This window comes from Lissotriton vulgaris, chromosome 12, assembly GCF_964263255.1.
Source record: "Lissotriton vulgaris chromosome 12, aLisVul1.2, whole genome shotgun sequence".
Lineage (NCBI taxonomy): Eukaryota > Metazoa > Chordata > Amphibia > Caudata > Salamandridae > Lissotriton > Lissotriton vulgaris.
The window spans coordinates 229427084-229452712 of NC_141700.1; the positions used below are offsets into that span (position 1 = coordinate 229427084).

Sequence of the window (25629 nt, forward strand, 5' to 3'; positions counted from 1 at the left end):
GACATGCAAACATGGGGGAAACTGCTTTTAACAAATGGAGCCTAGGGCCTTCCTTTTATGTCACGAAGAGGGAATAGTTCAGCAGGAATTGTGGTAATAGGGCTCCGCCAGTACTCAGACAGGCGGGAATGAATCCTGAGATTTGCAGTCTGCAGGATAATTGTGATGTTTGGGGAGAATCAAGTACTGCTCTTTCCAGGACCTTCCTCCAGAGAGTCTAGTGAGAAAGAGAGAACGATTAGTGGTCAAAGCAGTGATGGCAGCGAGGGGAACTGACTTCCTCAGTGGGCGTGCAAGTGAGACTGAGGCTTGAGCACCAGGGAAAACTGTACATTTCTCACAGGCAGATTAGGTGAGATCCTTCCTGGTGGGATTAGCTGTGGACTCTGGGTGAACGCCGACTCATTTTGTTTCCCACTTTGTCTGGTTTCATGTTATCGGCAGTTGGGGTTATTGGAGTCTGAGCCTGGTCATTGCAGGTTCATCCTGCAGAGGGGTGACAGACAGTACTAGGACCAACGTTAGAAGACTTTGTATATCAATATACCGCCTTGCAGCGGTGATTATCTGTGTAGTTATTTAGCCATAACTTTCCTGCAGGTAGAGGTTATGGGGATGAAGTGGAAACAAGTGACAAGGCAGTGGTATATTGTGCATTTTTCCCACTGGGACTTTTTTCAATAGATATTAACCTAAGACTTTATAGCAGTCCTGCTGAACAGTGATGCTAGCTTTCCACACTGCTTCTCCGCATCTTTGATACCTATATCTCTTGAGGAACATAAACGACCGGGTGGCAATAGCATAACCTTACAATACTTGACCTCTCTTGTTGAGATTCCCAGAAAGTAATACTCATTCTTACACGTAAACAGCATTTGATAATAGATCCCCCTTAAAGATGCTATGGCCTTTAGCTTTTAAAAGATGTACATTAAAATTTTCATGTTCATCACCCCACTCTAATGAAGATTTTGAGGATATATGGCTGTTAGGTATTCAGAAAGTGTCCCAGAAGTACATCTGGAGAACGTTTGTAAATAACTCATTTGTTTGTAAACATTTCAGTCAGATGTAGGATCACAAACCCTGCAGTTTTAAAAAAATCACAAAGTTTGTGATAGCAAAATGGCTTTTTTGTAATGTACAAAATCCGTTGTCCAAGTCTGAATTTTTTTCTGACTCATAAAAAAGAGTTTTGCGACCCCCCTACTGAATCACATTTTTGAAGGTGCATAAAAGAGGCATTCCTTCCAAATTATGATTTGGTAAGCAATGCATCAATGGAGCAACTCCAGTCCCAAACCACTGAACAATTATCAACCCTTCAAATGAGGTGGTAACTTACTTGGAAAGGAGAAGAGGTCCTTTTGGAACACCTTCCCTCTTGGGAATTGTGTCGGTAGCATTGCTACCCCTGATGTTTTCTCAACCGAGAAATTTATATTTTTCAAATCTACATTGGTGCCTTTATGGTGCTCTGGCTGCTTTAAAGAACACCGTTTTCCATTTGGGAACACCAACAAATGGATGGCAGTTTGTTGTCCCTATTCGGGCACCATATCTGTCCATGTAGCCTATCACAAGGGGTTGCAATTTGCGACAGGCCTAATTGATATTGATTAGGCAGGTTGCTCCGAGGCCCCCTTCAATGGTGATTTTTACAAATCAAAGCAATAGTACATATATTGGTTCATAAAATGAAATAATGCTCACAAAAAGTCAGTATGCACTATATAACCACTTTTGCATCAATATTATAATACAGCTGACCCAGAATCATGTATTTTTGCTTGCATAAAAAAATGCTAGTGCAAATAAGTTCTCACCCTGAAAAGCGATCTCTTACTGCAGTTGACAAGAGTAAATCTCTGAATATTTTTGTCGTGGTTGTAGGAAGGTGGAGTATTATGTGGTGATGCCGATTAGGCTTCAACATGCAAAGCTCTTACAATACCCCAAGATGGTCCTTGGTTTCACAATAATAACTCCTTAGCTCAGTCCTAGTAGAGTGGCAAAGAGCGGTGAGGCTTTACTAGAGCAACATGTGTTAAGCATTCCAGAGTACCGACATGGACAATAAGTAATTGACAAGCCTCGAAAAAATACTACACCAACTTTTAAAAAGAAAGTAGAATTTTATATAATTTTAGACACCAAAATGAAATAAGTCAGATAAGTATAACCGAAGTTATGGATTTGTTTAGGCAATATTAAATCAGTACAAAACAGTACTGCAAACGTTATCATTGGCTTCAATGTGAAAAAGCCCTAGTGATAATCGGTCACTTGCAGGTGGAGTTGCGTGGAATCCAAGGAGGTTAAAGTGATGTAGGTCCCAAGACAAACCCACAAAAATCAGTTCAATTTTACCTGGCTCGAGAAGTCCACACGCAGAGTTGTCCTGGCTGTCCCGGGAGCTGAAGCGGGAGAGCTAGTTGTGCTGGCCGGAAACAGTGCAAAAAACTAGAGGTGTGGCTAGCCTTCTGGGGGTGTACACCTCCTGAATGCCTAATTTTCCTGCCTGTATGGTTCAAAGGTGCCTCTGGGCAGGGGGAGGGGGTGTTTCCTCAATTGGGAGGTAGCTTAGTTGCATATTACAGGTGGTGCAGCCTTGATGTGCCACTTCAATAGCAATTCTGTCAGTGAGGGAGGTGGGTCCTCCTTCCGGTCATGACATGAGGTTAAATTCCTGTCTTGCTACGGCACGACACAAGATGCATGTCTGGGGTGAGGAGGCACATTGTTTGATACTAAACAGGACATATTTAAGCAGTACCATAATGGAGCTGCCAACCTCAGGTTGGCCCGGGTGTCAGCCCATGTTATCCTATGGACGGTATCCCGTATTGTAATGGTGAAGGCCACTATAGGAACGTAAAAGCTTGCACTTACGTGTTCACACCTTTGATGTAATACACACTGCCTCCTGGGCTCAGGAGGCCTTTGTGAGAGGTCAGTTCCTTTTACCCTCCCCTTACCTGTAGTCTGCCATGCCGTACTCAGTGAGCTCCATCGATATCTGGAACCCTATAAAAAAAGAAAGGGTTAAAACATTAAACTCAACAGCAACAGGGGCTATAAAGAATAGCTGTCAATTTAAACAGGAAGGCAGGGCCACTGCATAGAGGGACTAATCCAAAGGAAACATGCGAGACAAAAAGGAGATAACAGTCCCGGAAGGGAGAGCAAGCCGGAAGGATGAGAGGACTGACGGCATGAAGAACGAATCAAACCTTGGAGAGAACCGTGCTAGACTGATGTGTCAGAGCACCGGAAGTCATTGGCGGAGCAGGATGCAGCAGGAGGACGCTGTCCTCAAGGAAAAGATGCCAAAAGAGGAAGCAGAAGCCTAACTGTCCCGGATTACAAGGAAGAGGAGAGAGGAGACCTGGTGCGAAGACTGGTGGTCTGCCCGAAGGAGGCTGGAGATCTGCCACAACTCAGGAGAGTTGCAGCGTAGTGGGTGAGCACTGAGACACCAGAGGCAGGGATTGTTGTTGGGTAGAAGGAGGGAGGAGGGGTTGCAGGGGTTTGTGGTTGCTTTCACTGTGGGTTTTTCATGCATGATAATTAATGTGCACTATATTTCCCAGAAGCCACTGAGCATCACTGTTGAGAAAAGTGCATTGCCTAAAGTCTTTTTCAGGAGACTAACTTGGATTACATTGCGAATGTCACAATTACAAGGATGCTAAAACAACAACCTTTGTCCCATAAAACCACAACCCTGAGTGCCTCAAGACTAACACTATAAGCCTGATACGGGCGATAGGATTTGGGAAAAAGATGGAGAGGTTATCAGTCCTTTTCTACCATTTATTTCTTTTGTGGCTTTTTCACCTTTTTTCACCTTCTAGCACACAACAGTGTATGGTGATAGGTTATTGTCATCCTCACCTCATGTACATACTTACTGCTGTTTTTCTTTCTCTGAGATTATGGGACCCACACCACTCCCGAAGATCTAAGAAAGAGTAAGACCAGAAGATTAGCCCATCATCAACCGTGGAGACACCATTTCCGCCTCATTTATTTTCTATACATCACAATTGAAATAAAAGTTGCCAATGCTACACAAACCCAGCCTCTTATACATCCACCATAGTCTCTTACAGCCTTCCTTAGGGGTGACTAGCATATATTAAAAATTGTGCATTGACTTTGCCACACATGGTGAGGGCAAAGTCGAGTTCTAGCAGTCTGCAATGGCAGGACTGCTGTCATCAGTTTACTTGGGTCACTCAGGGTGGCATAAACAGTGCTTCAGGCCCTGGTGTCTGTCCTCTTTAACATCCATGCCCCGAGTACCACTGGTACCATATAATAGGAACTTAAAAGGGGGGTAAAGTCCTAGTCAGTTGGGGTTGCCAATTCACACACATCAGTTTAAGGGAGACAGCACTGTCCCTGGGCAGCAGGCTCACTTTCAGAGTCATAATCATCAACATTGGAGCAAACAATGTGTGTGGGTGGGACCACACAAAAATGGCACTTTCCTACAGTAGGAAAGAGTCAGAAAATTAGTCGTAAATGCTCACAAACCTACGTTTGTGGGTGTTCACAAATTTCCTCACCCATCCCCTGCCAACCTACAAAAGGCTGTTTAGTCATACAGAATACACCCTGGGCATTCATGGCTGGGGCCCCGCAATAGTGATGAGGAGCCTACACTCGTGACAGCTTTACCAAGTTCCCGCAGAAGTGCGGGTCCCCCGCCACAAGTGAGGAGGCCCTTGGTGAATCAGGCTCGGTGTGAATAAATCTTTTTAGGAGTGCAAAACAGATTTTTGTGAGGTTCCAAATTGGTATTGCACTTTAAAAAAGTATTTATGTGCAAGAACGTAAAAGTTACATGTGAAAAATGCTTTGTGATGAGGCCACATATGTTTCCTATATGGGAACCGTGGTACATGGGGATAAAGTGAATCGTCAAGAATCAAATAATGAGGTGAAATGGAGAAGCCAGGATTACAACGCAGGCACACATCTAAAACCTGTAGCACATTAGAATCTTTCTCAAACATTCAGTCTTACAAAAGTGTAAACAAAATCCATTTTTATTTTGACCACAGTTGATGTGAATAGTAAAACCAGTAGACCAGTTTTTTCACTCATTGTCTGTTATTCTATTACTTATTTGTTTTCCTTAGTTATATGTTTGACCCAAGCTCGACCATTGAGAACATAAATATTTCTCTATTGGAACTGAAAAGAAATGAAGACGCATGATTTTGCAGCGTAAATCTTTTCTGGGTTTACATGATGGGCATCATTCCGCCAACTAGTGGTTGGGTCCTGAGAAAAGCAGCTTGGACCGTGTAACAAATCAGCCCATTCAGTTCTTTGCTGGTCAAGGTCTTACTCCGGGTCTGGGCACATTGGAGGTTCCAGAATCTGTGCGTCACTGATGCTCATGGCGGAGTTGCTGGTTCAGTCGTGAAGGTGGTAGTGTTTTTATAGGTTACAGCTCAAGGAGAGTGTTCCAAGGAGGCACACGATGACCTCAGAATTGGCCATTTCACCCTATTGTTCCTTTTCAATCAATTCCCTTTCGTTTTTCACATTTACAAAGTATAGGAACCATTTCATAAGCAGTGGTTATGAATGGGATGAGAAGAAAAGATAACAGCACAACTTAATGAAAGGAATGTCTGAACTTCTTAAGACATGATAGTGAAAAACATGTGGAACAGAGCAGTTCCTTTCTGCTGCATCTTTCTGGTGCACGAATGCACTTTTTCCAACTGTTCTCATAAAACTCAAATGCCCCTTCTACTTTTCAGTTTATTTTCCTCAGATGCATTTGTTGTGTTCTTGGTGGTTACGTTGAAAAAGTGATCTTGACGGCAGGGCAAAATAAGCTGCTGCTGTGGTATCCACGAAGCACAATGTCGGTGCCAGCAGCATTCACATCCCCTGATGTGGGAGCCACTGTTAATGGAAGTTCTTTGTCAAGTTCTTGCCTAATGAGAAGATGTTATTAGGAGGGAGAAACACAAAAAAGGGATGAGTTTTCAAATTGAAGTACAAGTCAAGGATGCAAATGCCACTTTCCACATTAAGAATGACCATCTAAACAAAGAGACTGACAACAACATTGACCTGTGACTCCATGGAAACAACAGGGTTAAAGTAGACTCCCAGTGTCTTATTGACAGAAATCTCATGTAGCTCTAGCTGATCAATTGTCAAACTGTTCTCAGAGTCCATCAGGGGGGTAATGATGGGCCGAGTAGCCACCTTGTCATTCACTAAGGAGTCACAAGTCTCTGTGGAGAGTTTCACTCTGTCTCTAGAGAGAAACCTTTGTATCTAGGGCAGTGTCAGCTTTTTAGCTGTATGAAATAAGGCACCATCATGAATTTATTCCAAAGGAATACGACACAATCAAAAAACAGACTTCATGCGTGATCACCTAGTAGATGATACATAATATGGGTCCTGGTATGGACATGTGGACTGTAATCAACGCATGTTAAGTGGTCGGTTACCGCAGATGGCACTTTGTCTTCTTTATCACCAACTTGTAGATTGACATCCCAAGAAATTTAGTAACTGGATCTTGATATTCCTCATGCTAAATCTATGAATTACACAATTAAAACCATGGCTATACTAAGCATGGCAGAGGTAGAAGCAGAGCATAACGTTGTGCCCAAAACCTCATATCATACAGCATCCATATTAACGTCATGAATTTTTAGTTTTCAAGTCCTATTAGAACAGTGGAATGTTGGGAGCTCCATTGAAAACAAGGGAGTGCTTCGAGCTTCTAATGGCCGGTAGAAGCCTGGAGCTCCAACATTTCAATGCTCTTGTTCACAGCTGTTGCTGTGAACAAAGGCCTCACAGAGCCTGAGGGGATTTCAGTCCCCCCGGGCTCAGTGAGGCCTCTGTTTTATTTGTTAGAACACTCTGCCCTCTAGTGGCAAACTGTTCTAATAGCCTTATAGCACTCCGTAGCTGGGCTATACCAGCATTAAAGTCCAGTTCCCTTGTTAAAGGCCTGAGCCGAACACTTGAGTGGGCCTTTAATGGCCGGTATAGCCCATTACAGCAGGCTATAAGGCTATATTGGAAGAGGAGCGTCACTCCACCTGCTTCTCCCTTAGCCTATTAGTATTATAAAATATGATGGAATTGCAAGAAGTAATATTAGTCCAGCAACCAGTGTAGTTAAAGTGTAACAGTTTACTAGGCTCAGTGCTGAACAAGTGTACTGTGCATACTGCAGATAGAAATAGAACTTACATGGGGTGGCACAAGGGCTCACATTGCAAGGCCAAGCCAACAAAGTCTGTGTATATTCCTGAATCTGTGTAGACTAAAGATTGCAGAACATAAGCTTGAGCAACTTAAGACAAAGTTGCATAGGTCCAACAGTACATTGCGCTACATTCAAACTCCTTACATTAGCTATGATTCTTGGCTTGCTTTTTAAGGCACAAAAAATAAGCAAAGGAAAATGAAATTGTAGTCTGTTAATGTTGACAAGAAAACCTTGTGGGCTTTTTCCCCCACTGGCTACAGATTTGGCATGAAATCAGCTAAAGTGGAATTCGATCAAGCCTAGAAATGGTTCTTTTCCTCGTGGAACTAAATAGCTCCATCTAGAAAAGTGTGTTCTTCTTGGATGGTGGTGAAAAAGAATAATGAGTTCAAGTTCAAGACTCCATCATGCCTGCCGTCAAAGTGGGAGTCCCTCAGAGACCTTAACATAGCAGTACAATTACCTTTCTCCCCCAGCTCATTCATCCTGATCCAAACAGCAATGTGCCAGGGAGAAACACATCCCTGAACATCCAGCGACGATACAGATTCATGGAGTTTGCCCAGTTGGCCTGCCCTAGATCAGCGTTTTAGTTTTTGACTTGGAAAAGACTTTCGACTCTCTCAGTTGGAGCTACCCCTTCGAAGTTCTGTGGAAATTGGGCCTGAGCAGATGCTCTACGGTAGATTTGTCAATTTTACCATCATCACAGGTTCACATCTGATGTTACATTTCTGACCCTATAGCAATCTGCAGAGTCACCAGGCAGGGATGCCCGCTTTCCCTCTTACTTTTTGCTATGGCAGTGGAGCCACTCAGCATCCAGTTATGTGGCAGTGGCGAAACATGGGGCATCCCCCTAGGGGATAGACAGCATACCTTTTCCTTTTAGGAAGACAACATGCTGCTGTAGTAAAGAGATGCTACAAGGTCAAACACTGACATGGCAACGCCTTGAGATGTTCTGAACAGTATCTGGCCTGTGGGTCTACAGGGCAAAGTCTTGCCTCTTCCTGCCCTCCCCTTCGGTCTCAGAGATAACGCTTGACATGGGTGGCAGCGCATTGCCCTGACAGCAGCGGACCTTCCACTACCTATAAATTCACATTTATCACTGTGATCAAGACCTGCTTGATGGCAATCTAGCATGTGCAGTATCAGCCCTTCTAAGCCAAGTGCCCTTTTGGAGGACTTTGACACCATCAGTGATGAGCAGGAATTCCCTCTCGAAACTGGTCATGCTCTCTTGTTGTTCTATTATGTTGCTAACTTGCCGCTTTATCTGACTGTAAGTTTTTTTTAGATTCCCTAACACTGTTCTGGGTGATCTGGTTTTGCATTCTGGTCGATGCCAGCTAACAATGGCTAAGCTTTGCCGCCCCACATCTGCGGGCAGTTTAGGAGTACCAAACTTTAAGCATATTTTCCTAGCCTCCCAGATACAGTGGCTGTGCCGCTGGAGCCCAGGCAACATCTTGAAAGACAGAGCCAACGCAGCAGCCCTGGTTCCTTACTAAGATATTCAAACATTTTTGTCTGAGATGTCACTCTGCTTGTCCCTCTCCTCGACTGCTCCAGATCGCTTACCAGTGCTATTGTGGAATGCTGTGCCTTGCGTCATGAGCACTCCTGTATGCAACAACCATTCTACTAGTGAGCCTAATCCATACTCATCAAGCAGCACAGAGACTTTTGGGTACCTCTTCCAAGAAATCCACTTTTGAGGAGCTTGCTGATCAGTATGGAGTCCAACACAGCCAGTCATTGACTAGTAATTAACTGACTCACGTTTTGTGACATAATTGTCGTAGTGCCACACTGCATACCATGGGATCTAGGGGCCACTTAATCAAGTGGATAACAAAAGCACTTGCCACGTGCACAATGCTCCCCTTGACACTGTTGAGTGAAGTGGAATGGGGTAGAGCGTTCAATGATGTCGAACGGGACCATATAATAGCCCTCCCTGCCCCTGTGTCCAGGAATGCCAGATTTAAGTAATTTTTTAAAATTTTATACTGAGTGTATTTATCACCTCTGAAACTCAATGATTTTTCCCAGAAGCAGATATCGCCTGCTCGAGATGTGGGCATCTGGGCACAGACCTGTGTCATATGTTCCTGGAATGCCCCTCACGGACTGGTTTCTGGGCCATGCTAAAAATGCAATTGCCTGGTGCAGGCTCGCAGGAATGTGATTAACGTTTTCTCATCTGAATAATCTTTTTAGATGATGGATAGGCTAAGGGAGTCAACATTAATAAAACAGTTAAACTTCCATGCTGCTCATGTGACCACACAAAAAGGAACAGGAATCGGTAAATGAAGTTAAGTGGGTTTATTACAGGTAGATATGAATCCAATATATATGCAAATCAAGAACATATTATAAAGATACAGAGTTACGACTGGCAAGATGAAACTTCAAAAGATTTTCAGATTCAATAGCATAAGACATGCAATGAACGCAGTCACAGCAATACAGAAACTGAGAAATAGAAGTTGTTTTTCCTTAAATTAACTCTGATCCTCCTTCCTCTGCATGAATAGATTCTAAAGTAATCTAGCCCAAGTTCTAAATCTAAGATGCAAATGAGTCATTGGGGTAAGGTCTGAGGGGAATTCAGAAGTGCGAAAAGGGGTCAGCATAGTGAAAACTCAAGAAGTCTTCTAAAAAGAGAATAAGTGCTTAGTATAAAGCTACACACTTGCAAGGAAAACAGAGAGGCCAGTACCCCTCAAAGTGAACAAGCATTTGCAATGAAATAGGTCTCGCATTCACACAAGTTTGAGCTATTGGCATTGTAAATGACAATGCCTTTTATTTATGGTTTGGTTTTTAAAACTTCAATAAAAGGCATTGTCATTTACAATGCCAATAGCTTAAACTTGCGTAAATGCGAAACCTATTGCATTGCAAATGCTTGTTTAGGACTTGTGCCCTGACCCAAACTCTGCCTTCAGTGACAGGAATCACCTTCATTAAGGCGCCGACATCCGCCCCTTGTTTGAGTCGTTCTTTCAGACAATGAAGCGGTGTCCTTTGAAAGCCCTGCTTGAGTGCAGCGCCCGCCTCTTCCCCCAGCACACATTTACCGCAATGGCGACTCTGGGACAATGAGACGCGCTTATTTGTTTGTCAAACAGAGTGCTTCGGTGACTGAAGGAGGCTACCAGGTGAATCTGGTCAGCTCTACTGGGAGCCGCGTGAACATGGGACCGTCAAATGCAGACCTGGAAGCACAATCTTGGCCTAGTTCTAGTGCTGGCAAGGGTAAAAAATATTTCCTTGGGTCAAACGTTCTTTTGGCTTTTAAGATAGTTTTTAGCGGAACTTGTTAACCCTGATATCATCTAAAAGGTCTTCAGGGTGTTTAGCTGTACAAACCGATTGACAAAATGTTTTTCAAGAATTAGCGTGAATGTCCCATCGCGGTTTTAAGATGAAGGCATTATCTGGTGAAAGTCAACTACATAGTGATCTAACCAAATCACTGGAGAAACCTATCTTACAGCAGTATTAGTATTCCTAGTGAAAGACAGCATGTAGCCTGTGCCCTTTATGATAAGCGGGCTCCATAAATATTTGTACTTGCTGCAGGTCACTCAGAGAAGTCAGGAAAGTTGTTGCCCCATTGTCAGATTTATGCTCTGTCCAGAGGTTAAAATCCCTAAGAAGCAAAATGGCTGAACGTCGTGTAAAGAACTGACTAACAAAATTCATAAAATGGTTAAGTTGTGCATAGTTTAGGTTTGGGGGCTGATAACATGGTTGGCAGATTAGTGTGCACTTCTGAAAGAGGTTCAGACTACAAAATAAAAGATCCAGACACGTCCCCCCCCCATTGACTGCCCCCCCCCCTTCCCCCTCCCCCAAAACCTTTTTGGAAGAAGAAAAAGCAGTAATCGGGCTTTATTTATGTTATTCTTAATCTATTTAAAATTTTACAAAACGCAATCTTGTCAAAGCTTACAGAGCACCGAGCAAACAGATAAATTAAAAAAAAATATTTCTCTAATACAAACTTTTTATACAGCACTTTAAAAGTGCGGGCACTATACCGAAAATAGCATATGCTTAGGGCGTAACGCAGGCCCTGGTAGCCCACGGGGGCTATGGGGCGGGTCCTGCTCATTAGGGGGACCCTAGCCCGTCAAGGGGTCCCCATTCAGATGTAGGCCATTTTATTCCTCCTGTGATCTATGGGGAACTCGAGGGCACTCTTCACATTTTATGGGCGGGCAATTCATTTTCCGTTACGCCACACTTAGCAACCACATTAGATAGTGGCAATGCAACGCTGTAAACATAAGTCGCCTCGCCACAGAAACTTGCATACATACCTGAATAAACCCTGTTCTGCGTCTGCTTACGACAGTGCAACTAACAGCAGACTAAGGGAAATCTTACGTTTGAGTGCGCATGAGACATCATCGCCTATGTTTGTAAACAAAGCGCTCTGACATGTGGAAATAACTGGGGCACTAATAGGTAGAATAGGCTGGCGCCATCGAGATTCTATGCAGGTGTCAGTTCTCTCGCAGACTGACAGGGCAAAGCACGTCTATGATTGATTAACATTTTGGAGAGAGATCCGCGTTTGCTTGCTAAAGCGTTTATAGTGGCACCGCCAAAGCAGCTATTGCGAGATTCTGCAGTTTTGTTGCGATCACTGAGTTAACAGGAGGCATCCTTGTGACACGTGCACCCATCGCCTCTAGTCTTACCTCGACGGTGGGATAAAATCCTAGGTGCAGAGTCATGACGAGGGCCGCTATTGTCCCTGCTTTGAAAGTAATAGCGGGCATGGCACGTTGAGCGCTTGAAAAGCACGGCATGGGGTGGCAAAGCAGTTTCAAAAAGAAGGGGGGACTTACGTAGGAGAGAGCGCGAGGGGTGGTGCAGAGTCTTGACCACGGCGCCATTGTCCCTGCTTTGAAAGTGAAAGCGGGCATGGTGCGCTGAGCACGAATGAAAAAACAAGTAGTCCCTAAATGTATAGATAACAGCCAGGAGCGGAAGTAAATGGTAGTTGGTCGGTGCTGCTTCCTGCACAATGGAAGCAAAAGGGAAGTGACGTTTCGGACCACCAGCCAATCAAATAGCTACATAAAAAGAGCAATGCCAGATTTAACCAATGGCAACCTAAAAACATATATAAACGCAATGGGTGGAGTTTCACCACTAATGCTAACTACTTAATGCCTCATAGAGGCAGCGCATGCGCTGCCCTATGCAAGACCTAAAAAGGATCTGAATCTGAGCTCGAACTGTGTGAGACTAAGCAAACCAAGAAGTTTCAAGAACAATCCTATTTTTCTACACATCACCAGAAACCAGATTATTTCTCCTCCCCGTGGTAGGTATCGGTAACATCCTTCGACTTTCCTATCCCACCAATTAGACAGTCTCTGCAACCTTGGGCATCTCCTTGTTCCTGATACGCAATAAATAGGAATCTTCTTCTAGTTCGTTCACCACATCTTTGCCAAGATTTCTCTTCTCAGGGCTCACTATTAATAATACAACACTACTCCTTTATCTAGCTATGAAATCATTAGGACACACCGCAAAAATTAAGAATATACAAGGCAAGTGAAAATACATTTCAAAATTTAGGCCATTTTTCAAGCTAACTTTAGTTGAGTAATTCAATGTGCATTTTCAATATGTGATTATATATGCAAATTAACTTTAGAATAAATGCAAACATGAATAAATGGGTTCATGATTACATATGGAATGTATGTTAATAAATGCAGTATAACTTGAAACAAATATAAATGCGAATGAGAATTAAGTCTTCACAGTCAGACTAAACTCTAAACTACATATATTTGAGTCTCTAGTTTCCTACAGTGAATACATACCAATAATGCGTTTAAATGCTACATTTCTTGTCAATGAAGTAAAAGCACACAACGTATAAAGTGTGAGGTGCATGTTAACATGGTGCTTCTGCGACTTGTAAGGGTAGAGCCTAAGATGTGATGATCCACTGACCATGTCAGCCTAGGTAGTTGGGAGCTGTGTGCACTAGGGACATTTAAGAGTTCTTATAAACATAAAGCTCTGACCCACTTTGTGAACTTGGCCCTGATGCTGGTGATGCATTATATCACCTGCCACTGGAAGGCTCCATCTCTGACTGAAGGGCACAGCTCAGCTCTTTTGTGAGCGGAATCTGACAGTGCGGCCCTCGGGCACCAGGGCGGCAGAGGACTCAAAAAATGCCCACTGTTATTGGACTGGGACAAGCTTGGCTCCAGGTTCGAGGGCCTCTTGTTGTATCTTGTATCTTCCTGCTGCTCAGCTTGTATGCATGAGATGTAGAATGTTGGATGTATGGAATGTTAGTGTGTTATGAATGTCAGTTGGGTGAGGGCTGAGCAGCAGGACAGCTGTTCCTGATGGGGTTAACATTATAACTTATTATCTACTATCTTAATTCAATAAAGTAACTTGCTTAATCAACAAGGAAGATCCAGCTTCTTATTGATTACATCACCTCTCTAGAGATTATACATCACCCCCATAGAAGGCACGTCACAACCCTTGTTCGGAATCGGCACACTCCTTGCCTTATGCTCATAACTTATGCCTGGTTTGGCTGCCAATCACGTCCCTTCCCCACACACCACTGTTACCAACTAAGGTATAACCCCACTGCATGCCTGTATGCGTAGTCCCATTTTTCTCAACTTATGCCCGCGCATAAGCAAGTAGCGTTGTCACGTCCCTGAAGCACACATTACATTATTACGGCGCACTTGCACTAATGTAAAGTCCCCGCTCCCTCCCTCATTAAGTCTCATTTGTCCAGTCTCCTCAACAGTACCACCTACTTATACCCTCATGTTTGATATGGTTCTGCAGTTTTTCTAAAGTGTGTTTCCACTCCCATTTGTTGATGTCTTTCATGATCTGTAACTGATGTACCATTTGTGGCATGATAGCACTACTTACCTGATGTATGATCTTTCTGCAAATGTAATGATGTTTGTATTGCAACCTGTATCTAGTTATGAGCGTTTTCTGCTTTTTTATTTTAGTAAAAAAGACAATACACAGATTAAAAAAAAATAGCAGTGCAAGACACTGCCTGGCCAGGCCTAAGTATTTTGAACATTAATTAAATATGGTTCCATGCATTCCTATGTTTTGATCAAAACCAGGGATTTTACAGTAAACTTCAAGAGTTCAAGGGCCTCGCTGATGGAATTTCTTATTTGATAAAAAGTGTTATTAGCCCATTTTTTATCTGATTTATCACAAATATCGGGTCTGCATAAGTCTGCACCTAGATTAGACCAGATAGACCACAACAAGCTAAATTCTGTCCTCTCCTGTAAGTAGGAAGGACTTAATTCGTGAAGACATGAACAATGCAGATGACTTCCAAAACATGAACTTTTATGATCTACTCACCCAAAGGTTTACAGGACCTCTGATCAAAAGGAGAAACTTTTTCCAACGCTCCGCTACTTGTCTCTGTTCTGTCTTCTGTATTTCCTCTTTGCCTTCCTCTTGATCACTTCTGATTCCAGTGTGCTAGACAATGTAACTTCAGGTTGTGATGTTGACCAGAAGATGCACCAAACAAATCATTATTACTTCAGAGTTACTCTCAATGGAGGATTAGCTATTCTATCAATGTGCATGGTCAACCGGTGTCTTGGACTGACTCGGCCATGGTTGACTCCTGTTTATTGAATCATACAGATTATGAGGCTTCTGTACAAAGCAACATACAGGTTTTTACATTGGTAATAATATCATTTTCCTTATTCCAGTTTAAATCAATAAAACATTTTCAATAAAAAATGACAACTGTCTGCCATGGATGGCATTGTACGTAATAGCTATGAATTGACTCTATTGCTATCTGCCCTGTCAATAATTCACACTTTAACTTTCAGGTGCTGTCATTCATTATTTTCATCTGCTATGTTGCATCCTATGCTGTGGCGTTCATGACTGTCCCCTTGATAGAGTTACTGCTGGCAGTGATCTACTTCTATGCATATTCTTCCAAACTTAACGAGAAGTTTAAAGGGATTCATTGGCCTGTCGTGGTAAGTGATTTGTGAAACTTCACCTGACATACAGGTAATCCGTATTTAAAACCTTCTAGATATTTATGAAATTGAATATGCAGAAAGAAGCTAGAAAAAGTCAGACATGTACAACATCTGACTTTTACTGTATGAATGCTCTTTTTCAGTCAGGGGAACAGACCATGCCCATAAAGGTTATTGAGCTGTAGGACATGATACTTCTGTTTTATAGAATCTTATGATTCCCCAACAATCTCCTGCACATGCTAAGAGTATATAAAACAGATCAATAACAGCGTAAGAACATTCTTGATTCGTTGCTGGATCATGTAATTCAATTTATTGTTCTTCTCGTGGTCAAATATAATCAAAATCCTTAGCCAACGCGTGTTCCGCCGCGTTCTACTGCTGTGGGCAGCGACTTCTTCAGAGCTAAAATTCTTTGTGCAGATCCTTAATTTTGGGTGTATTTCCGTCTCGAAAAGGGATTCAAAAAAGCCAATCTCAAAGATCCAGGAACATCTGTAAAATTCCTGATGCCAGGTGTTTGTCACTCCTATTACGTGTGTCTGTATATCCTTCTGGTAGTATAAATGTGGAATTTCCTTATTGGGATATTTGCGGCATATGTAATTGTTCCAAAAGTTATGGCAGGTTGAGTAGTGCAGCAATCTCACTTGGTAGAGTTATTAACTCCAATGGACCAGCAGCCATATCACTGCACAGGTCTGTCCAAACCTGTCAGTAGTGAAGAACTCCCTCCAGCGTGTGCTGGATATCTCGAGTCCATTGGAGTTAATAACTCTACCAAGTGAGGTTGCTGCACTACTCAACCTGCCATAACATTTGGAACTATTACAAACACAGCAAATCTCCAAATAAGGAAATTCTACATTTATACTACCAGAAGGGTATACAGACACACAACATCGGAGTGACAAACACCGGGCATCAGGAATTTTACAGATGTTCCAGTGTCTTAGAGATTGGCCTTTTTGAATCCCTTTTCGGGATGGAAATACAACCGAAATTAAGGATCTGCATGAAGAGATTTAGCCCTTAAGAAGTCGCTGCCCACAGCAGTAGAACGTGCCGAAACACGTGTTGGCTAAGGCTTTTGATTGCGTTTGACCACGAGAAGAACAATAAATTGAATTACATGATCCAGCAATGAATCAAGAATATTCTTACACTGTTATTGATAAGTTTTATATACTCTTAGCGTGTGTAGGGGATTTTTGTGGTGTTCGATCAGTGGTTTTCCACGTTTTAGGGAGGAGGGTGGTTCTCCCTACCCCTTTTGTACCCCAATCCTAACACGTTATAACTTTACACTTACCTGTGTATTGCGTAGGAGCGCAAATACCCTTCAAAACCACCTGCCGAGAATCTTTTGATTGTTGCGGTTTTATAATGCACATGAATATTATAGGGTAGCCGTAAAAATGACTATTCATGTTTAGATTTACTTGTGAGAAAATCACCTTCCAGATGGGCACAAGGGCCATGAATTGTATTTGCGAGAAAAATGCCTGCTCATGATTGTAAATGGCAATTTACCAAAGTTTTCCATGAATACTTTTCGAAAGATTCAACTGTGGCAGCTTTACAGGAGTAGTCTCGGAAATTTTGAGTTCCAACAATTTGTAAATGTACACCCAAACGTAGCATCATACGTTCAGGTGTAGATATGCGATATTTTTTTAAACAAAATAGGGCTGCACACAATTGTATTTGTTTGATATCATCGTTAGCATATACCACAGTTTTCTGTCCATGAAAACCCCTTCTAACTGATGATTTTTCCCAGTCTTTCAAGTACTGTAGGGACATATTTTTTATTACCCTCTCTCATATTGTGACATACTTCACTCTTACTGCAGAGATCAGAGATTTATGAAAGATACATCTAAAGAAAAAGGCAGCGCCACAGAAAAAAACAAAGCTTAATATAGTTTTCATAAGTGTATTTTAAGTTAATGAAGATACATAGTAGTTTAATTCTGTGGTTCATAAATAAAACTAGCAAGAACAATGACATCTGTAGCCAAACTCACTATTCAAAGATGGCCGACTTATTCACACCAAAACAATCACGAAGAGAGCTGAGAGAGTGAGAAATGGAACGAGAAAAAGTTAGTGGTAATCGGCAGTGCCCCGTGTCTGTGAAAACAGACACAGCCTATCCGTGCCATTTTTATTGGCAATATTGACTGCTATATAATGAATACTGTAGGTCTGCAGACATGCAACTTGGTGTCATCCGAAAAACCATTTTTCTTTCTCTTTTCTGTCTGTCATGGGCCAGTTGTCTTTCATCCTTGATCCCGGACTGATCTTGACATGTATATAGAACAGTTATCTATGAACATTTCAATGCAAATTTCCCCAGATTCTTCACACGACCCTGTTCATGCTGTGACTATTTCCTTTGACATGAGGAAAGTCTGGATTTCGTCTTTCTTCTAGTTCTTTGGTAATGTGGGGAGCAAAGATGTCACTAAATGAAGCTTCTTATCCCAAGGACATTTCTTTATGTTAAGAGACAATAAGAAAACTGTGTTATGTGGCAGGCAGTCCTGGATAATGAGAAGTCACTTCATTCTAGACCATTTTTGGCGAAGGCGTTTAAGAGAAGATGGAGAACAGTGAATGATGCTTTCTAATTAATGCACATCCTCTGTTCGCATAATGTCAATGGGTTTTAGGGTAACATGGTGGTTCCCGTTCTCTTTTTTTGTCAACTCTGCCAGCACTTGTCAGAATCAAAGACCTTCTGGACACAGTGAAGTGGTGTACTGAAACAAAACGCACACCATCAAAATGCCTACTTAAGCTCTCAATGGAAATACAAATAGCATCATGTTCTAGATGACACACCCTTACACAAATAACACATGTAATCACTGAATGAAGGAATGAATGAATAAATGAATGAATGAAAGAAAATTTATACCGCGCAACTAAAACCTGAAGGCATCAAGGCGCCTTCGGGTTTTATGATCAATGGTATGAAGGCAACTATAGCTTTGAACAGCCTTGTTATCAATTTCAGGAAGGCATCAGACCCATATGATGAACTTAGTGAGTGTTACTGTGTACAGTTCCTGGAGGAGCATATAGCCCCTCTATATTAGAAAATGTATTATTTCAGTATTCACCCGCACATCAAACCCGCAAGCCTCTGGTAAGGTTCTATTCTGGGGAATGGGTGGTCTATAACACAAGTATGCTGCCCATTTATGTAGAGATCTGTGCGCGTCACCCACCTCTGTGGCGCTACTAAGAAATATTCCACAGCTGAGCAAAGGGCAGCCAATGTTCCTTCACAGCTTGCCTGGCCCCTTGGTCAGAGGCAAAGAAGGTAATCCTCTTTAGTCTATGTATTTGTCACACTTTTTAAATTTTCTTAGATGCTGAAGCCTTCTGGCAGCGCATAGGAATTATGTTTTGAAGATTTGTGCAAGCTGCAATGGATGGCAACTACATTGTGTTGTGTGGTTTGGGCCCTTGTTTGCAAAGTAGTGTACCCCAACATTTGAGAGTGCTGAAAAGGAGTGCAAGCATCTTAAGGTTTGGGCTGACAGGCTGGATTTAGATAAACACCTTGTCATTTATAATCTTGTAAATGCCAAAAAGATTAAGGAGAATCAACAGGGCGGTACCACTATGGTGTGTTGGTTGTGCCAAACCCTTCATACTTTGGTTTGTCCCAAGCAGAACCAGTATGTTGCTTTTATCTGCTGGGATGATTGATAGTAGTGTAGCGGGCTATGCTTTATCCCCTGGTTCTGCACCAGGTGTTCATTTCACAATATGTTAGCCAATGAGGAGTTTAAGGATATTAACAGCTGGTGGGCAGAGGGATACACCATTTGATGAGTGCCAGTAAAGCATGCATTGAAAACAAATAAGTTAAGACTGAAATGACTATGAGAAATAGTTAGGCCATTGATACACTCATTTACCAATGTATCCTTGAGAGATTGAATAAAAGTGTTGGCATTATGGGAATGGAAGATGACGTCTGTAGGTCCATCCCAGTGCTAAATCAGGGACCTACTTTTTTTTACTAGACATCGTGAACCCATGGACAACTTTCCAAGTGTTCTTGGTGGATTGGGAGAACCTTTTTTGATTAACACAGGAGTTTTTACTCCCTATTCAGGTAAAGAGTTGGGCCCTGTAAGACGTTAGCACAGTAGTTCTTTTGGAGATATAGTACTTGCCCCAAACCACATAAATGATGACAACCTTCTCTGAATGTATGAAATAGTTCCATGCTCACCCCTGCGGGATTTTTGATATTGAACGGACTGCTTCCCACACTTGCACACATATTCTGAGCGCAACCATTCATTTTGAACAAAATGCTTGATAGATGTAAATGTCTTGTAGACACTCACGCACTGGACTTCATCGGCTATATAGTACGAACAAGCCCAGGCATAACTAGACTCCAACTTGGAATGGGGGGTAGATAGAAGTGGGTATGCACTAACGGCCCACTATCCAGTGACGGTATGGAGGGATATACTAGGACATTCAAAACCTATGTTAGTTGTAAATGTACCTTTGTGCTATGTTGGCTATGAGAACAGATGTGAATTATAGCTGAACGTTTACACTCTGCATTGACCAAATACACAATGTTTTCATAAACTTCAAGTTTTTCTTCTGGCTAGCAAAGCTGGTTCAGAACCCACAGAAGAATGCCGTGGGAACGTATTGTAATTTAGGATCTTGGCCACAAAACAATACTTTCTTATCTAATGTTTTTTTTGTAAATGAAGAATTCTCATCTTATACTGCCACACATTTGTTAGCGCTTTTTTAGCTATCAGTAAAGTGTCTAACATTTACATTCACTTGAGGGTTAATAATAGGAATTCCCTCACTAAATAATTGTTTTGACTTCACTGGCATTCCCCTCTTGGTTTCTCCATAAATATATATGTACATCCAATAGTTTCTGCTGCTTCCTCCCAAATTTTAGGGCTCACTTGTACCTTCACCTCAAGTTATTTAACGTATTTCACACACTTTTTTGGATGAGCAAATGCGTCCTCCAAGGGCACAGATTGATCGAGGCCTTTAACTATTTCGCTGCTTTGTGAAGGAAAACACCCAATGAGTCAGAGTAGCCCTTCCCCCCCCCTTCCAAATAGTGATGTACCCATGTTTAACATTGTTTCGGGAAATCTTCAACAATTTATATCAGAAGCCAAGCGGAACCTCTCTCCTCTTAACCCTTTTGATGCTCATGACGGAACGGTTCCGTCATGAGCATCGGTTGGGCTGTGCTCATGACGGAACCATTCCGTCATGACCACACCCATTAACATTGGGCCCCAGCACCGGCGGTAAATCGGGGCAGCACGGATGAGGTTTTAAACGTCGCATACCAGCTCGGCTATCCACTTGCCTAACCAAATTATCCAGAGAAAGAAAAACAGAACTAAACTTTATTCTATACTTTCACGCATCCCTTGATTCTCCAGTGGCCTAATAAATACTCTAGGTAACAAACATATGGTGATGTCTAGCTTCTTTCATATAAGTCAACACAAAAGAAATCCTTTCCTTCAGTTTGCTGAAAAAAAGATCCGCAGTAGAATACTTTGGTAGACATGAACATGATTTCCCCTGTACTCTGAACATGGGCTAATCACCATATTAACACCTACGTTTGTCCTCCCTAAATTGGACAGAATCCCATAGTACGTCTATAAACCTGATGGGACGTCATCATACAATACTTCCCTATTTAGAAAAATTGGAAATTAGGCTATTTGACATCACAGGATAGACCGCAACACCAAGGCTTTTCTTCGCAGGAGGTTTTATCAGTTCAAAACTGGCAGCTACTACATCTCACCTAGAAGACGGCTGAATACCTCTGGCAATCTCTAATTTTGTTTAAGACAAATATGAGGCTCCTGCAAGATATTATCTAGAAGTACTAGCTCACTTGTCAATGGGTTGGCTATGATGGACACATTGTCTCTGCCTGAACAGAAAAGCGTGGATACTCCAACAAAGCCAGATTCTTAAAGCATAATAGTGTTGACACCTCAGCGGACTAACCAGACCGCACCTCAGTCAAAGTTCCAAACAAATGTAAGGTCCTGTGTACTTCTTATCCGGTACCTGCCATTGTTTATTACCACTGTCCAGAAGTCTTGAAATAGCAGCAAGTGGAAAGGTGCAACAAGTTGAGATTGAGAGCCATAGGAGTCCAATATGTAATTTCCATTTAGGATGTTATTCCTTCGTTATATCCATTAAAAAAAAAACATTTAGCCAACGTGTTTCTTTCAAATTATATTGAACTTAATCAGGGATCATACATAGATTTCTCTCCATATTAAAGTTCAGCCCTGTGAGTCCATTACATAGAAATTTAGGATGTACATAAAATATAACAGCTCCACATGTATTTTGTGGTAGTGTCCAAAATATAAAAATAAAAATAACAGGAAAAATAACATCTGACAGATTCCTTGTATCGTATCCTGGCCCAATAAAAAGCATACGGAGTATTGACACCTCCCTCTACCTCCAGTGGAGGTAAACCACCCAGCAATGAAAGAAAGAAGAAACAAATCTGGATATATTATCTACCACTGCGTGGAAGATTCTGTAAAAGTGGCTAGAAGGGCTTGGTACCCTATTGAAGCAGGCGGATTCAGCCAGAAGCAAGAGCAGGACATTTGACAGCAATGTTAGCAGCAAATAGACATGGTCATCAAATAGGTAGGGCCTAGCCTAATTTCCTAAGAAAACATATTTCTATCCAAGCTGTGATACTACGGCAAATAGATTACTGCAATTTATAAAATTCATGAAATTGTCCAAATGAATGAATTCAGAATAAAGCACCAATAGCTATGCTGTAGTTGAAACTGAAAGATCATGTTCACTCAGCACTTCAGGCCCTTCACTGGCTGGCAGCCACCATGCACTTTGATTTCAATAGCCTTATCTTCATACCCAGTGCATGTTTGTGCAAGGGCCGTATCTATATAAAAACATACCCATTGCTAAGCTCTAGTCATAGCCGTTTATTCTGTAGATCTGTTTTTGTTAGCTACATCGAACTTTTCCAAACTAATCTCCAGAAGCTTTTCATTACGACCATCTAAAATTCAGCAAAACAAAACTTAAAAATAAACTATTTGGAGGAGCCACGCACCGGTCCTAGATGGCCGTGTGAGTGCTCGGCTCCGCCGGACCTGTCCCCAAGCCCCGACATCCTGCAAGCCATCCTGGCCGGCACTGAGGACTTTTTAAGAATAGTGGGGGCGCACCATCACAAAGTCCAAAAAGGCAAAGTTTGTATCAAAATTATTTTATCTTTATTCATTAAGTTTTGTAGAAAAGTTCATCATATCAATTATACAATAATCAGCCAACCTTTTTTCTTTCCCACATCGGGAGCTTCCTCAGGGCTGAAAAAAACAAACATGTGGGCACATATGTCAATATTTACAATTAAAAACACGCTCAGATTTTGCATACATCACATTTTTAACTAAAGGCACAAGACTAGTTCTATATTGCAAAGGGAAACAGAAAAGAAAGGAAGGGGGTAGGAAAAATCATCATGACAAAATTGTCAAAGGAGAACACCCAAAAATATATATACAAGCATAAAAAGTACATGTGTGTGTAGGACATGTTGTTTGGGCTTAGAGCATAAATGATAACATTTCTTTAGACCAACATTCAAATCCCACACGGGAATGCAAAAGGTATACCGCCCCGGAGACACCAACATTCTAGCCCCGGTGTCTAGCGGCCGGAGGGATGGCCCGCCGCCTACTTTGTGAGCAGAGACACACTTGCGGAGCGGGGCCGGCACTGAGGCTTGTTGGCCGGGACCCGGAGTCATCATCATTATCGCTGCGGTATCTGGCGGCCGGAGGGACAGCCCGCCGCCCACGCGGGGAACAGTGGCACACTCGTCGGGCGGCACATAGACGCTGACAGTCTCTGGGGCGGCTGTAGAGTTGAGTAGTTGCCGCCCCCTATAAGAATACACTGCAAAAAAAGGCCCACCGCCTGTGTGAGTGCTGCGAGACTTCTGGTGCCGTGGGTGGACCCCTCCCCCTCTTTTCTCGACCGTCGGGAGGGCCCCCTGCGAGGTGGGGAGTGGCACTGCCGTGCCGAGATAAGATTTCGCCCTGAGGTGGTGGACTGCATAGGGGCCCACACCAATACAACTGTGTGGTGATCTGGCCTGCTCCCCCCACGTTATTGCCTGTTGGGGGACCTGATTTGGCACACAGGGGGATCCAGCCCAAGGGATTGGCCGATCTATTAATATGTCGCGCCAGGGGGACACAGACGCTGGCTGGCGACTTGATGGGTGGAGGTGAGCCCCGTCGCACCATCCTGCATGGCCACATTTTGGAGGCCTTCCCTTCCGCTGGGAGGCGCATCAGAGGTGACCCGGAATTAGTATTGTCTTGGCCCCAGGGGGAGGCCCAAACTGAGTGGCTGGCGGTCTGCCTCCGTGGCACTGGTGAGTGATCTGCGCGGCTTGTGACTCCGGGTGAACGCTCTTGGTCCCTTCTCCAGGGGGCTGTGTGGCCGGGACTTGGCAGCGATAGACCGGATCAGTGATTCTCCTGTGACTTTGTCGATTCTCCGCCGGGGTGGTCCGGCGGCTTCCATTGGGCCGGTCCGGTCCGGTACCCCGCTTGGCGCTCCAGGGCGTCTATTGGAAACTCACGACGGCCAGGTCTGGACTGCCGGTGTAGCGTTGCGTGCCTTGAGTAGAAGGAAGGGCCCCTAGGCCCCTGGGGAGGCATTTCTGATGGCGACTAAACTTGACTCGGAAAGCAGCACTCAAGGTCTGTCAAAGGATCCAAGCATATCCAGACCAACAAGTTGGACCGCTACAAGATGCCGAGGGGGTCCCCACCGGAGCCAAGAAAGATTCAGTCGTTGGGAGGCGACGCCGTTGGCCCCTTCGCGGAGCTGAAGCTGTTGGACGTGATGGCGGCTATTGACGGCGTCAAGTCATCTCTTGGACAGAAGATGGAATAGCTGGATAATAAACTAGACACCGTCACCATAGAGGTCAATCTCATCTGTGCTGACTTCATGAAGGCAAGTGGGAAAGTCAAGTCTCTGGACATAAAGACGGCGAGTTTAGCAGATGATGTGGCTTTGCTTCAGCAGGAGGTGCGTGACCTTAGAGCCACAATGTGACCTCACCGTTCGGAAACTGGATGAGTATGAAGGGAGGGCCAGACGGAACAACGTCCGTATCATAGGAGTTCCCGAGAATGCCAAAGGTCCAGCCCCAGATCTATTCGTCGAAGACATTATCCTCAATCACCTCAAGCCCAAGGGTTTGGGCAACTTTTTCACGATCGAACGGCCACTCAGGGTGCCTGGGGGGAGGCCCAGGCCCTGACCAATGATTGCGAGGGTGCTGAAGTTTAGGGACCGTGACGCTATCCTGCAGGCCTCTCGTTCCGGGGGCCCACAGAAGTATGAAAACACTACCCTCTCCTTTTTTCCTGACTTCCACAGACTGTTCGAAGGCAGCGCCAAAGTTTCCTTGGTGTGAAGAAGAAGCACCGAGACAGAGGTCTAAAGTATGCAATGTTGTTTCCAGCCCGGTTGAGGGTGGAGGTTGAGGGAAGAGCATGGTTTTTCGACAATCCGGAGGTGGCGTCAGACTGGCTAGACGACCGCCCCTAGGATGGGCCGGAGGGACGGGATCAAGATGGCGGTGGCGACATGCAGGAACAGCAGTGATGTAGATAGCTGTGTGAATTACTATTGAGTCTGACAGGTAGTGGGTTACACCCATGATGGCCTCGTCTTACTTGACCCCGAGACTAAGGAATGGTGCAGGCAGGGAGTTGGGCTGTCTCTTAAATGGGTACAAAAGGGGGTGGTGATGGACGGGACATCTGAACCAATCAAAATCTAAAACCCAGTCAACAGATCTGGGTTTAATCCATCACCGTTCTTTAGCCCACTCTGCCACCCCAGTTCAGACATGGTCATATGCAAATCAGTCTGACCCTGTGCCTCATGGGAACAGTCCAGCCCGAACTGCCAAGCCATGCCTTCCCTGGACCGGAAACAAGCTTCCTAGGACCGGTTTCTAGCATTACAGCCGTCTTCAGCCAGGCTTGCTTGAATCCAGTGGCAACGGGAGCAAGGGACTCACGTTTGAGCATACCCTGCCAACTTATGGCGAACAAAGCGGTACAAAACGGGGTGGTGATGGACGGAGCATCTGAACCAATCAAACACTCACACCCAGTCAAGAGA

General features: G+C 43.5%; 1 protein-coding gene across 1 annotated transcript in view; it reads left to right on the forward strand.

Moving 5' to 3' along the window:
• Positions 1–25629, forward strand: part of CMTM3 (CKLF like MARVEL transmembrane domain containing 3) — a 111391-nt gene that overhangs the window by 41802 nt on the left and 43960 nt on the right. The window contains exon 2 of the mRNA XM_086947722.1: positions 15193–15348. Within this exon, the coding sequence (XP_086803848.1) occupies positions 15193–15348 (156 nt within the window). The remainder of the gene's footprint in view (positions 1–15192; positions 15349–25629) is intronic.